The sequence below is a fragment of the Oncorhynchus gorbuscha genome, linkage group LG03 (genome assembly GCF_021184085.1).
Source record: "Oncorhynchus gorbuscha isolate QuinsamMale2020 ecotype Even-year linkage group LG03, OgorEven_v1.0, whole genome shotgun sequence".
Taxonomy (NCBI): Eukaryota; Metazoa; Chordata; class Actinopteri; order Salmoniformes; family Salmonidae; genus Oncorhynchus; species Oncorhynchus gorbuscha.
Window position 1 is genome coordinate 34,955,980 of NC_060175.1, and position 15,702 is coordinate 34,971,681.

General features: G+C 44.1%; 2 protein-coding genes across 2 annotated transcripts; one reads left to right on the forward strand and one right to left on the reverse strand.

Moving 5' to 3' along the window:
• Positions 1-126: 126 nt before the first annotated feature.
• On the forward strand, positions 127-11,236 carry LOC124031268 (ruvB-like 1). The gene is given in 12 exon segments (XM_046342330.1): positions 127-450; positions 657-743; positions 907-1,039; positions 2,904-2,938; positions 2,940-3,056; positions 3,138-3,227; positions 4,318-4,467; positions 4,724-4,787; positions 4,992-5,190; positions 5,351-5,453; positions 5,577-5,668; positions 10,777-11,236. Coding segments are annotated over 12 exon segments (1,371 nt in total). The 5' UTR covers positions 127-309; the 3' UTR covers positions 10,937-11,236.
• Positions 11,237-11,846: 610 nt separating this feature from the next.
• mustn1a (musculoskeletal, embryonic nuclear protein 1a) lies at positions 11,847-13,698 on the reverse strand. The gene is made up of 3 exons (XM_046342331.1): positions 13,406-13,698; positions 13,111-13,240; positions 11,847-12,067 (listed from the first exon to the last, which is right to left on the reverse strand). Exons 1-3 carry the CDS (start codon positions 13,412-13,414, stop codon positions 11,970-11,972), a joined length of 237 nt encoding a protein of 78 aa, XP_046198287.1. The 5' UTR covers positions 13,415-13,698; the 3' UTR covers positions 11,847-11,969.
• Between the last annotated feature and the right edge of the window lie 2,004 nt (positions 13,699-15,702).

A 15,702-nucleotide genomic window follows, 5' to 3' on the forward strand; every position in this document is an offset into this window, starting at 1 on the left:
AAAAGAGGCGTGGTGGTTTTTGTATGAGTGAGATTGACAGTGCTTCTATCCAATCGCTTTATAACAGAAGAACAGAATTGTCCAATAGTGTACCTCTTAGAGCTAAAAAAATGAACTTTGTGTTATTTCCTTCAACTTCCTTGGTAACCCACATGGAAACAGTTCTTATCATACCTCACTGAAACAGATCGCATCTGTTTGTTTTGTTTTACCGCGCCAATTCTAAATGTGAATAAATAACGATCAGGAAGGGAGTATTTTTGTTTGCATCTGTTACTTTATTATAAGACGTTCATAAAATACACAGCCATGAAGATCGAGGAAGTCAAAAGTACCACGAAAACCCAGCGCATCGCGTCTCACAGTCATGTGAAAGGACTCGGGCTAGACGATGCCGGGAACGCAAAGCAAAATGCGTCAGGTCTTGTTGGACAGGAGACCGCAAGAGAGGTATTAGCAAACGAGATGCCAAGCTAACTAGTTAACGTTATATCAAAAGTAGGTTACGCATAGTTATTTAGCTAGCCACTGTATTTCATAAATCAGGTCTGTATTGCATTTTTCTTAGATGTATTATTTATTTTTCTATTCCTCTTTTTCAATTAAACATATCCATCTTTTTATGGATGTTCTTTACCTTTGTTTTCTGTCAACAGGCTTGTGGTATCATTGTGGAACTGATCCGCTCAAAGAAGATGTCGGGAAGGGCCGTTTTACTTGCTGGACCTCCCGGTACAGGAAAGGTAGACCATATGTTACTGCAGTACTTCAATGATGCCCCAAAGTCGTAGTTGTGAAATGTCTGATATGCTTACTGTGTCTTCTGGCCTCCACAGTAATGGAAAGAATACAACTTGAGAGACTTTGACCAACCCTACTTTGCACCATCTCATTCCCCCCCTGCAGACCGCCTTGGCTTTGGCTATGGCACAGGAGCTCGGCAACAAGGTGCCCTTCTGCCCCATGGTGGGCAGTGAGGTCTACTCTTCTGAGATCAAGAAAACAGAGGTGCTAATGGAGAACTTCAGGAGGGCCATAGGTGAGGGGCCACACACAAACACAGGGCCACTGGGAATGGATCACACACGCTAGTGCTGAGCGAGTTGTGCTTTTTGAGGTAGTTGCAGTTCGATTATGTAAAAAATTATCCCAGTTTTTGATTTCAGTTTCACATTTTTGGGGGGACTTTAAAGCTGCAGTATGTAGCTTTTTGGGCGACCTGACTAAATTCACATAGAAATGTGAGTTATAGTCCTATCTTTCTCATTGAAAGCAAGTCTAAGAAGCGGTAGAAATGTTCAATATGCGCTATTTTAGTAGTTCTTCAAAGTAAATAAGGCATACTTTATGACTGCTGAATACCAGCTATCAATCACTTAGGTCATGTATTTTACCTCAAAGCGACTGCTCTCTATCCCTCTCGATTATGCATTCTTCTCTCTTTTACGTAGCAGGCGTAAGACCGGACAAGTAGACGTGCAATGGATTATGGTGATTGTAGTTAATTACCACGTTTTAATGTGTGAAACTATACCGAACAAAATATAAACTCAACATACAACAATTTCAAGATTTTATCCAGTTACAGTTCATATAAGGAAGTTAATTGGAATAAATTAATTAGGCCCTAATATATGGATTTCACATGACTGGGCAGGCCCACCCACTGGGGAACCAGGCCCAGTCAATCAGAATGATTTTTTCCCCACAAAGTGCTTTATTACAAACAGAAATACTCTTCAGTTTCATCAGCTGTCTGGATGAAATCTCGCAGGTGAAGAAGCCAGATGTGGAGGTCCTGGGCTGGCGTGGTTACACGTAGTCCGGTTCGACGTACTGCCAAATTCTCTAAAACGGCGTTGGAGATGGTTTATGATAGAGAAATAAACATTAAATTCTCTGGCAACAGCTCTGGTGGACATTCCTGCACTCTCCCTCAACTTGAGACGTCTGGCATTGTGTTGTGTGACAAAACTGCACATTTTAGTGTGGCTTCTTTATTGGCCCCAACACAAGGTGCACCTGTGTAATGACCAGGCTGTTTATTCAGCTTGTCAGGTGGATGGATTATTTTGGCAAAGGATAAATGCTTACTAACAGGGATGTAAACAAATTTGTGCACAACATTTGAGAAAAATAAGCTTTTCATGCATATGGAACATTTCTGGGATCTTTAATTTCAGCTCATGACACATGGGGCCAACACTTTACGTATTGTTTGTATTTTTGTTCAGTATATGTAGAATATTAGCCTGTTGGAAATTATAACTCCCTACTACATTGCACAGTTTGGTCTTGATCTGATTTATCTCAATTGGAGACCAGATAAAGCTGCATCCTCCATTCCCCTGCTGCACCACCGTCAGAATAGACTCCAGAGCCAGGTGTTCTCCTCCTGCTGGATAGAAGCAGGACTCGGGGAGGGTATCAGTGTGGCTGACACTGGGGAGGATGGCTTTGGAGAGGGATTGGGGGAAGGGGTTTGTTGAAGTGTTGACATTACCTGTCACAGAGAAGGAAATGGAGCGTGGGTTGAGAGCGGAGTGGTGGTCAGCACCCTCACCCCACAGAACACACAAGTTTAACGATGGAGGAAAATGGCGGGATACATTCTGAGCCTGTCGACACCCCCCCTGATAAGAGCACTCGTGACAGATGGTCTCTCCCTCAGAAGTGTGCCCCCCCTGTCACTCACACACTGGGAGGCTGTATGCAGGAGGAACAAGGGCTACAGTGTGATCACATTACAAAGAGAGAGGACCATGCACTGTACACACAGTCTCACAATCTCCATTAAATGATCCACCAGGTAGACCAAAGGATGTGGTGTTTTTTATTGATTCAAGAGGGTAAGGCTTTACAGAGTCTTCATTCATTGTGTGACCCTGTCCTCCCTCCTCCAGGGTTGCGTATTAAGGAGACCAAGGAGGTGTATGAGGGGGGAGGTCACAGAGCTGACCCCCTGTGAGACAGAGAACCCCATGGGTGGTTACGGGAAGACCATCAGCCACGTCATCATCGGACTGAAGACCGGCAAGGGCACCAAGCAGCTCAAGGTCAGGCACGAGTCAGAGGCTAGACCAGTCCATGTAGAAGTTGCCCATGTGTCTTACTGTCTGTCTCTATTGTTTTTGTAGCTGGACCCCAGTATTTATGAGAGCCTGCAGAAGGAGCGTGTGGAAGCGGGAGACGTCATCTACATTGAAGCAAACAGTGGCGCCGTCAAGGTATCAGTACACTTCCACTTATTACAGTACACTTCTATACAAACACTCGCTTTGGAAAGGCTCCCATACACAAATTACACATTTGCAATGGCTCAAACGTTTAAGTCCAGAGTAATTGTAAACAGAGTAAGTAGATAAACTAACAAACAAGTACACAAACTAAGAATACCCCCCCCAAATAAAACAACACTAAAAGAACAGTGCGCTATCCTCCTGGGCCAGTCCTTCATGCCGGCTCTGTTTCATCTCTCTACTGTAGGCATTCTCCAGCTCTTCATCACCCCTGGGTTTTATTCTCCCTATCCCTCCATCTCTCCTCCGCTTCCTCTGTTCTGGTGGACAGCCTCATGGCATAGTTTGACGCTTGTGTTGAAGGCTTCTTTAATCGATGCAGGTGGGCCGAGGGTGTAGGTGGGACGGGGGGACAGGTGGCTGGGGGCCTTACATTTGTTGCTGTTGACAGCCCCCACAGGACCCTCCCTGACTCTTTCATCCCCCCGCCTCTTTCATGCCATCCTTGGGATGGCATGGAGTCCAATCATACACCTGCTCTCACTCCTCCCATCCCTTCTTTTTGTTGCCTTATGAAGTGATTGGCCTAGTTTCAGCCACCTGACCACCTCTGAAAGGAATTGGCCTAGTTTCAGTCACCAGACCACCTCTGAAAGGAATTGGCCTAGTTTCAGCCACCTGACCACCTCTGAATGGGATTGGCCTAGTTTCAGCCACCTGACCACCTCTGAAAGGAATTGGCCTAGTTTCAACCACCTGGCCACCTCTGAATGGGATTGGCCTAGTTTCAGTCACCTGACCACCTCTGAAAGGAATTGGCCTAGTTTCAGCCACCTGGCCACCTCTGAATGGGATTGGCCTAGTTTCAGCCACCTGGCCACCTCTGAATGGGATTGGCCTAGTTTCAGTCACCTGACCACCTCTGAATGGGATTGGCCTAGTTTCAGCCACCTGACCACCTCTGAATGGGATTGGCCTAGTTTCAGCCACCTGACCACCTCTGAATGGGATTGGGTTAATATTTGATGCCTGTGTTCTGTGTTGAACCATTCCTTCCATGTGTGTGGGGTGTGCACAGAGACAAGGTCGGTGTGACACATTCGCCACAGAGTTTGACCTGGAGGCTGAGGAGTACGTGCCGCTGCCTAAGGGGGACGTCCACAAGAAGAAAGAGATTATCCAAGACGTCACGCTACACGACCTGGATATTGCCAATGCTAGACCACAGGTACACACACACACACACACACACACACACACACACACACACACACACACACACACACACACACACACACACACACACACACACACACACACACACACACACACACACAGAGTCTCCCCTAGACCCCGATTCAAGTGAATATGAGACTGCACTGCAGATATACACTTAGAAAATAACTGTTGATTGAAAAATAATTATGCACAAACAAAGACACACTTGATCTTTGGTTGTTAAAGTGAGGTTCCTGTCCTCTCAGGGAGGTCAAGATATCCTGTCTATGATGGGACAGCTGATGAAGCCCAAGAAGACCGAGATCACAGGTAAGACCTGAAGCACGTAACCTAACTTTTTTAAACTCACAACCCTAGTTCTATCCTTGTAGTATTAGCAGCTTGTACTTTCAACCCCCCCCCCCCATAAGCATCATTCAAAAGAACCCCACCCTTTCTGCTCTGTCCTTGCCTTTTGATTGGCTCCCTTGCTTGATCCCTGGCTCTTCATTGGCTCTTCATGCTGTACATTAGACAAGCTGCGAGCTGAGATCAACAAGGTGGTAAACCGCTACATTGACCAGGGTGTTGCTGAGCTGGTCCCTGGGGTGCTGTTTGTGGACGAGGTGCACATGCTGGACATCGAATGTTTCACCTACCTGCACCGAGCTCTGGAGAGCACCATCGCACCCATCGTAGTATTCGCCTCCAACAGGGGCAACTGCCTCATCAGGTGGGTGGGTGCTAATGTGCATGAATGTGAGTTACTCTGACAGTTTGTTTTGGAACTTATAAAGTTGCACACTCTAATTATGCTCCCAAACATTTTAGGGTTATAGCAACCTATTACCCTGTTTACTAACCTTTCTGTTGTGTGGTTGGTTGGTTATCAGGGGGACAGAGGACATCAGCTCTCCTCATGGCATTCCCCTGGACCTGCTGGACAGAGTCCTGATCATCCGCACCATGCTCTACACACCGCAGGAGATGAAGCAGGTGTGTGTGTTATCATGTCTGAGATGGCATTCCTACATATGAAGTGTGAGTGATGGTATGTTAATATATGAAGTATGTGGTCACTGTAGCGTGATGCTGACAGCGTGTGTGTGTTCTCTGTAGATCATTAAGATTCGTGCTCAGACTGAGGGGATCAACATCAGTGAGGAGGCCCTCAGTCACCTGGGAGAGATCGGAACCAAGACCACACTCCGGTAACACTCACCAGTCGTTACTCTGTGCATGTGTGCTCACTCCACTGTCTCTAGTGCAGGGGTCTCCAACAACTAGGAGTAGCTCGCAGCCCAGCTAGGAGTAGCTCGCAGCCCAGCTAGGAGTAGCTCGCAGCCCAGCTAGGAGTAGCTCGCAGCCCAGCTAGGAGTAGCTCGCAGCCCAGCTAGGAGTAGCTCGCAGCCCAGCTAGGAGTAGCTCGCAGCCCAGCTAGGAGTAGCTCGCAGCCCAGCTAGGAGTAGCTCGCAGCCCAGCTAGGAGTAGCTCGCAGCCCAGCTAGGAGTAGCTCGCAGCCCAGCTAGGAGTAGCTCGCAGCCCAGCTAGGAGTAGCTCGCAGCCCAGCTAGGAGTAGCTCGCAGCCCAGCTAGGAGTAGCTCGCAGCCCAGCTAGGAGTAGCTCGCAGCCCAGCTAGGAGTAGCTCGCAGCCCAGCTAGGAGTAGCTCGCAGCCCAGCTAGGAGTAGCTCGCAGCCCAGCTAGGAGTAGCTCGCAGCCCAGCTAGGAGTAGCTCGCAGCCCAGCTAGGAGTAGCTCGCAGCCCAGCTAGGAGTAGCTCGCAGCCCAGCTAGGAGTAGCTCGCAGCCCAGCTAGGAGTGGCTCGCCTAATAATTCACTTTCAGAATTGTTTAAAGAAATAGTCGTGTGTGATCATTTCCGCACCGTTTTGATGCGGATTTGCGACTAGCGTGGTGTCCTCTTGATAAATCACTCAATGTTTTCATTGAATCAGTTTGGATATTTGGTAACAATTAGGCTGGGAAAATGTTAGCTATGTTGAGATGAGTCCTAATGATTATCTTTATTATATATAGTTTGCTCACATATTAGCTGATCAAAACATTTTGCTAGCATGTTATGTAGCTTAAAAGAAAATTCCATCCCAAAACATGCCCAGCCAGAGATCAATTAACCAAATGTACAGATGGAGATGAATTGAAACAAAATCGCATTGATTGATAATCAGACATGTCACAGGCAGTTGGTCGGGAGAAGGATGGGCTACTACACGAGTTAAGAGCAAAATCCACTTGTTAAAGGAAAACTCCACCCAAAAAACATATTTTGATGTTTCATTAGTCTATTGTTGGCATAGTCACAAACTGTTTTGCTTGTCAGCAATCAAGTTTTCAAAATGGGTAACTCTCAAAATACAGAAATCATCCCTCTATGGAGATGATTTAAAAAAAAGTTACATACAGTATCTTGAAAACAAATCTAAAATGTAAAAGAATGGAATTAAGAAATATAGAAATGTTAGAACAAGCAATGTCAGAGTCCGGCGTATAAATATATTTGATGGAATGTGTACTATATATTATAAACAGGATGTATAGATCTGAAGAATACATAGAATAGTATATGTACAGCAATAGTTGAATAGGATGGACTTGACTAGAATACAGTATTCGGCATTCGGAAAGTATTCAGACCCCTTGACTTTTTTCCATATTTTGTTACGTTACAGCCTTATTCTAAAATGTATGAAATTATTTTTTCCCACATCAGTCTACACACAATACCCCATAGTGACAAAGCAAAAACAGATTTTAGACATGTTTGCAAATATATAATTTAAAAAAAACAGATACCCTATTTACATAAGTATTCAGACCGTTTGAGCTCAGGGGCGCATCCTGTTTCCATTGATCATTCTTGAGATGTTTTTACAACTTGATTGGAGTCCACCAATGGTAAATTCAATTGATTGGACATTATTTGGAAAGCCACACACCTGTCTATATAAGGTCCCACAGTTGACAGTGCATGTCAGAGCAAAAACCAAGCCATGAGGTCGAAGGAATTGTCCGTAGAGCTCAGAGACAGAATTGTGTACAAAAACATTTCTGCAGCATTGAAGGTCCCCAAGAACACAGTGGCCTCCATCATTGTTAAATGGAAGGTGTTTGTAAACACCAAGACTCTTCCCAGAGCTGGCTGCCTGGACAAACTGAGCAATCGGGGGAAAAGGGCCTTGGTCAGGGAGGTGACCAAAAACCCGGTGGTCGCTCTTACAGATCTCCAGAGTTCCTCTGTGGCGATGGGAGAACCTTCCAGAAGGACATCCATCTCTGCAGCACTCCACCAATCATGCCTTTATGGTTGAGTGGCCAGACGGAAGCCACTACTCAGTAAAAGGCACATGACATCGCGCTTGGAGTTTACCAAAAGGCACCTAAAGACTCTGACCATGAGAAACCAGATTCTCTGGTCTGATGAAACTAAGGCTGAACTCTTTGGCCGGAATGCCAATGGTCACATCTGGAGGAAACCTGGCACCATCCCTACGGTGAAGCATGGTGGTGGCAGCATCATGCTGTGGGGATGTTTTTCAGCGGCAGGGACTGGGAGACTAGTCAGGATCGATGGAAAGATGAATGGAGCCAAGTACAGAGAGATCCTTGAGCACTCAGGACCTCAGACTGGGGCAAAGGTTCGCCTTCCAACAGGACAAAGACAATAAGCTGACAGCCAAGACAATGCAGGAGTGGCTTTGTGACAAGTCTCTGAATGTCCTTGAGTGGCCCAGCCAGAGCTCAGACATGAACCCGATCGAACATCTCTAGAGAGACTTGAAAATATCTGTGTAGCGACGCTCCCCATCCAACCTGACAGAGCTTGAGAGGATCTGCAGAGAAGAATGGGAGAAACTCCCCAAATACAGGTGTGCTAAGCTTGAAGAGTCATAACCAAGGCTGTAATCACTGCCGAAGGTGCTTCAACAAAGTACTGAGTAAAGGGTTTGAATACTTATGTAAATGTTATCTGTTTATTTTTTTTTAAATAAATCTGCAAAAGTTACTACAAACCTGTTTTTGCCTAGTCATTGTGGGGTATTGTGTGTAGATTGAGGGGGGGGGCGATTTAATTCATTTTAGAATAAGGTTAAAGTCAAGGGGTCTGAATACTTTCTGAATGCACTGTGCATATAAAATGGCTAAAACAGTATGTAAACTTTAGACGTGGAACACTGGTCACTTTAATATGTACATAGGACAGCAGCCTCTAAAGTGCAGGGTTGAGTAACTGGGTGTTAGCCGGCTAGTGACTAAAGTTCAGGACGGTACTGAGCGGAGGCCCGGCTAGTGGTGACTATTTAACAGTCTGACGGCCTTGAGATGGAAACTGTTTTCCAGTCTTTGTGTCAGCTTTGATGAACCTGTCCTGACCTCGCCTTCTGCTTGATAGCGGGGTGAACAGGCCGTGGCTCGGTTGGTTGATGTCCTTGATGATCTTTTTGACCTTCCTGTGAGAGCGCATCCTGTTTTCTGTTTAAATGTAACTTAGTCTACTTCAATATAATCATTCATTCATGCCGTTACACTGCATCCGAGTCATTCATGCCGTTACACTGCATCCGAGTCATTCATGCCGTTACACTGCATCCGAGTCATTCATGCCGTTACACTGCATCCGAGTCATTCATGCCGTTACACTGCATCCGAGTCATTCATGCCGTTACACTGCATCCGAGTCATTCATGCCGTTACACTGCATCCGAGTCATTCATGCCGTTACACTGCATCCGAGTCATTCATGCCGTTACACTGCATCCGCGTCATTCATGCCGTTACACTGCATCCGCGTCATTCATGCCGTTACACTGCATCCGCGTCATTTATGCCGTTACACAGCATCCGAGTCATTCATGCCGTTACACTGCATCCGAGTCATTCATGCCGTTACACAGCATCCGAGTCATTCATGCCGTTGAATGCAATAAAGCATTTTACTATTATGTATAAGACCAGCACAGGTGGTCGGCCTCTACCGCAAACTGTCCAGTATCAGACGCCTCAAGCTCCTGGCTTCTATCAAATCAAATCCACATTGACATTATCCCTAGTTAGTCACAATTGGCTTATAAAAACATAACACTGTCTGTCGATTAATTTCCAGCAATATTGCCCTTGTATGTGTGTCACAGGAGGTTGGTGGCACCTTCATTTGGGAGGACGGGCTCATTGTAAGGGCTGGAGCGGAATAGTTGGAATGGTATCAAACACCTGGTTTCTATGTTTTTGATGCCATTCCATTTCCCCTCCACAGCTTCCACTGATGTGTGTGCGTTTCTGTCATTCACTCCGTGTAGCCAGTTAGCTACTTCTGGTTAGACAGAAATACTTTCCCCAAAACCTTCTCATTTAAATGTTAAGTGCAAGGTAGGCTTTCCTGGCAGAATTACACTGAGTTTAGCAAACATTAGGAACACCTTCCTATTATTGAGTTGCACCCCCCTTTGCCCTCAACAGCCTCAATTCGTCAGGGCATGGACTCTACAAGGTGTCCAAAGCGTTCCACAGGGATGCTTCCCGCAGTTGTGAAGTTGGCTGGATGTCCTTTGGGTGGTGGACCATTCGTGATACACATGGGAAACTGTTGAGTGTGAAAAACCCAGCAGAGTTGCAGTTCTTGACACTAACCGGTGCGCCTGGCACCTACTACCAGACCTCGTTCAAAGGCACTTACATTTTGTATCTTGCCCGTTCACCCTCTGAATGGCACACATACACAATCCATGTCTCAATGCTTAAAAATGTTCTTTAACCTGTCTCCTCCTCAAGTGACTACAATAAGGGATCATAGCTTTCACTTGGATTCACCTGGTCAGTCTGTCATGTTTTGTATACTCGGTGTATATCATGATTATTTGTATCAATCAGGTGGGCTTTTGTTTTGCAAGCTGTGTCATGGCATATGTAACAGCAAACATATCCCTAGACCAGAAAATCCTCTCTTGCAAAATGCACAATTAAAGGGGTATTAATACTCTAATCTGAATTTGTTTTTGTTTTTCAGCACGCAAAAATTGTATTCTCATGTGATTTAAGCATTGAGATGAACTCCAAACATCCAATTTCTTGTTTCTCTATGAATAGTCGTGATTTTGAGTGAAAATCTCTCCAAAAGTCCCCAAACCAGGAAAAATAAAAGAGAAAATGGAATTTGGGAAAATATGAAGAGTGCCTATTTGAATGCTAGGGGGAAAAATTAAGTAGCTCTTGAAATATTTCATAATTCTAAATGCTAGAAAAGGTTGGAGAGACCCATACTCTGTGTGTGCGTATTGACTCACCCACCCCTCCTCCTCTGTCAGGTATGCGGCTCAGCTGCTGACCCCAGCCAGTCTGTTAGGCAGAGTCCAGGGGAAGGAGGGAGTAGAGAGGGAGCAGGTGGAGGAAATCAACGAACTCTTCTACGATGCCAAGTCCTCCGCTAAGATCCTTCAGGACCAGCAGCACAAGTACATGAAATAAAGAACTATCGTCCATTCCCTCCACCTTTCTCTACCTCCCTTCATCCTCACTTTCTACCACAAGGCATCAAATGTCTGTAAACCCTACCGTCTCTTTTTCTCTCCTCGTTCTCCTTCATGTAAAGTTCATCCTGCTCTTTCTTGTTTCTCTCATTCCAGCCTTCCTCTCATCCTTTTGTTCCGAGCCCCCATCAAGCTGCCCCATCTGTGCATAATCCACTGTAGTAGTTTATTACGTTCAGATAAATACATTGTTAAAGGTTCTTTGCATGTTAATAAAATTACATTTTTTTCAATAAAACTGAAAACTTGATATTTGTCATTGTTGCTTTCAGACACACTAGCTAGAGTTAACTGATACAGTACAGGACTGGGAATGGCAAAGAGATGCTCCTTAGCATAATGAGAACATCCACTTCTCAATGAACACCGAAAGTGTATAGCTGAACAGCACCCATATGTTTTTGGGGAATCTTTTTTTTTTTACCCCTTTTTTGTGATATCCAATTGGTAGCTAGCCTTGTCCCATCACTGCAACTCCCATACGGACTCGGCGAAGGTCGAGAGCCATGCGTCCTCTGAAACCGAAGTCGGCGTGTGTGCGCCCGGCCGCCACAAGAACTCAAGAGCGCGATGGTACAAGGACAACGCTGGGCCAATTTGTAAGTCGCTCTGGATAAGAGCGTCTGCTAAATGACTTAAATGTAATGTAATGTGTGTCGTCTCATGGGTCTCCCGGTCGCGACAGCCCGGGATCGAACCCAGATCTGTAGTGACGCCTCTAGCACTGCTGCGCCACTCGGGCGGCCCAACTCAAATATATTCACACACAACCAGTACAGCCTATCCAACTGACATCCAGTTAATGCCCACTTAAACTCCTTTCTTAACAATCAAGACTCCTGACAGAATGAGGGTTCAAGCTTTTTATTAAAAAGTTAAGAAGTACTTGACCATAAGGCCCATTCAGTCACACAAGTGTGGTTTTAAATATAGGCCAGGCTGGAGTATACGAAGTGGCTTTACTGCCTCTGCTACTTCTTGATTTGTCGAGCCTGGGGCTTGTTGATGGCGGTCTCTCTCCCTGAACGCACTCCACTGAACACAGAAGGGGCGACTTTACCCGCACGCTCTGTGTACACAACACAGATCCATCCATCACTCTGAAGTCAGGTAGCTACAGTGGAAGAGCTATGTCATACAGTCGATATGTATAAACATCCATAGTTCATGCAGCAGGGAGATGGGCAGTGTGTTTCAGTCTTGAACATCCTCAACTGAGCTGTATATGGAGTGGAAACTTCATCACAGTAAGGAACGCCCTTCTCAAATCACTAACTCCCTCTCTTGTTCAATAACACTCTGGCTTTGTTTAGAAAGGCAGCCCAATTCTGATCTTTTCTCTCTCACTAATTGGTCTTTTGACAGATTAGATCTGATGTGAAAAGATCTGTGATTGGTCAAAAGAACAGTTAGTGGAAAAAATATCAGAATTGGGCTTGCCTGTTTAAAACACAGCATCTTAAAGGAGCATTCAGCAGTCGCTACCTCCATTCTTAGACTTAATATGTACCCATTGATTATTGAAGAATATAACTTAGAAATGTCTGAAGCTTAATTTAACTGTCATATCACATAATAAACCATAATAAGTTGTTTTATTAAAATGTTTGTAAACAAATAAATGCAAACAAACATTATATAGCCTCAACACGATTTAATCTATAATTTCGATAAAAATATATATAAAAAAATGTATAGCCAGTCTTTGCATCCATAGCTCTGTATATGAATTGAGATTTGTTACATTTCAGCCCCATCCCTCAACCTTTTACGGAAACGGATGGGGAGTATATTTTGTTATAGTTTCAACTGTTGATTGCCGCTTTAAATCTGCCACAAAAAACAAACAGATTTCAGAGGTTTTTAAATATATACTCCTGCCCCGTAGACTTACCCCAAACCAGGGTTTCCCAAACTCCATCCTCAGGATCCCAAAGGGGGCACATTTTGGTTTTTGCCCTAGCACTACACAACTGATGAAAATAATCAGATAATCTTCATTCTTTGATCATTTTAATCAGTTGTGTTAGGGCAATAAAACCAAAATTGCACCGAGTTTGAGAAACGTTGCCCTAAGCCCATTGCCATGCCAATAAAAGAGGCACTGCTCACCGCACTCATCCATCACTTCTATGGTCTTGCCCTTCAGCTTTCCTTCGGAGCTCAGCTTATCCTTCACTCCGATCAGATCCTCCTCGCTCACCTCAGGACGCTTCAGCTGTCCCTCCTCCCCCTCTTCAGGCTGGAGAAGAGGGAAGAATTGGAATGCCGAAGAAAGACAGCTGAAGAAAAGTTCCCATGTAGAGTTCTCAAGTAGGTTTACTAAGCAGGAACTTTCTAGGCAAGTTTCAGTGAGATCATGTCATAACTCTACATGTCCCTCCCTAGTCCAGCACTGTAGTCTTACCTGAGACATGGTGACTGACTGTGAAGTAGTGGATGATCCTCCTGGATAAAGACTGTTGTGGTCAGAATGACTGTGGCGCGCTCTTTCTCCCTCTCTGCAGTGCAGGCCAACACACACACTGTAACTCTGTCTGCAGGCCCAGTTGATGACTCAGTGGGTCAGTGGACTCCTCCCTTCTTTCTTCTCTCTCACGTTCTCTGGGTCTGTTTGTTCTCAGGGTGGTGTATCATTAGGGAGTGAATGACGTGATCTGCTCTACAGTTGGAACGATCTTGCCTTCTTTTAAAGCAACTCCTCAAGGACGAATAAAAGATCACAAATCAAAGTCTACAACTCAACTCCTCCTCCACTATGACAACATTCTGTCATGGCCCTCCTCCTTTTCTCCTGTCACTAGGCCAAAATTGAAATGAGATCAAGACTTTTTTCAATCCTCAACAATAACAACCTAAGGAACCAATCTAACCCTTACACTCATCAATGGATAAAAGAGACCCTACAGTCAAACAGAGCAACACTTTACCATGCATATGTCCATATCACAATCATTCAATGGACAAACAAATAACATGGGCAGAGAAACAACTTACATGGCAACAGAGGTATGTCTCATTCCCTCCCCTTCCTTCCTCTGTTCTGTCATTATGTCATTAATCTGTTCCTCTTCAGAAAAGGGGGGGGGGGGCTGACAGAAGTCCCATATAAAACCTAGTAGGATCTTTAATTAACATTGCGAATCATGGAGAGAGCAGCTGGAGCTACAGAAGGCTGTTTCCACCTTACATCTCCCTCTAGACATTTGAAAGCCAATACAATATACTCATGTTATCATTCTCAGGGCTGCTAGGCAATGGTTTTCAAAGGTGGACCCTAGCTTTACTAAATATGAATGAGATCATTCAGTGAAGATACCTTCCTGGGATTAAACAAATGACACAATACAGGAAATATAAGCAAATCAGTTTATCATTTTATGAGTTTCAAAAGCAATAACTTTTAATAATGATCATTCTGTAAACATATTCGCATTGGAAACATCCACAAACCAATAATAACCATTTACATTTTTGATTGTTTCATGAGAAATCCCTTTAGTTTACATCAACGGCCAACACTTATATTCAACATGAGCAACAGGTTATGTAAAATCAAGTGTAATCGATATAGTGAACGAGAATGAAAGCCCTGAATGAAAAGCCAAGCTGATGTGGAATGTGAAAACAGATACATAAATAACAGGGAATGTCTCAAATATGGCACAACATTTTGTTTTTCAACAAAACCAACCTGAACCATATGCAGAACTAACAAAAATGTAATTTTACATTGAACAATACTTGTTCAGCTTTGCCTTCAGTACAGTTCATTTTTTAGATATAGCATTAGTGTATCATATTATCCTCAAAAACATGACATAAATCAAAACAATAAAGACATGTTTTAGCCTACTCAAAGCCATCTACAGAAAGCTTCGAGCATAGTTTATATTTCATCTTTAGAAATACCTGTAAAAACATACGTTTATACTTTGATCAAGCTGCAAATATACAAGAGGTAAAATGAGGACAGACAGGTCCTCAACAATCTATAAAAATATTTGTATGAACCGAGATGTCAATAATTGTTAGGACCATCTTATAATGCTGTCGTACACCCCATGGCCACAGAACGAGTGACTTACTATACTACACACAACTAAAGTGCCAATCATCATATTCATCATAAAGACAAAAGGTTAAGAACAGCCTAACCCCATGAGAATCTAATAGGATGCATTTAAAATGCAATGAATCACAATCCAATGGCCGATTTCACAGAGATTAAGACTAATCCTGGACTAAGAACAACTTTCAATGGAGAATCTTCTTTGGACATGCTTTTTAGACTAGGCTTAATCTGTGTTGGAAACCAGACCCAAACGTCTGAGCTGCTATTTATATTCAAGAAGAAGTCAGTCAAATTGATAACATAGCCCTGTAGACCAATGTAAAAACCTAGCTGTGATAGTGCAAATGTGTCTCCCCCCATCAGGTGCTGTTTGTTATTCACATTATTCATATTTTTACTGTTTCACAATGAGGGGTGAACTAGTACCTAAACAGGAATCCAGGTGTATTTTGTTGACATACTTTACCTTGGGTGTTCATTATACCCTGAATAGCTCAGTCATGGATGGATGAAAAAGAATTCCATCGTGACTCCATACAATTATCTTGTGCTTTTCAATTCCCCTCCACTATGTATCTGATCGTACACAAACAAATGGTAAACAAACACATACAGTGCCTTCAGAAAGT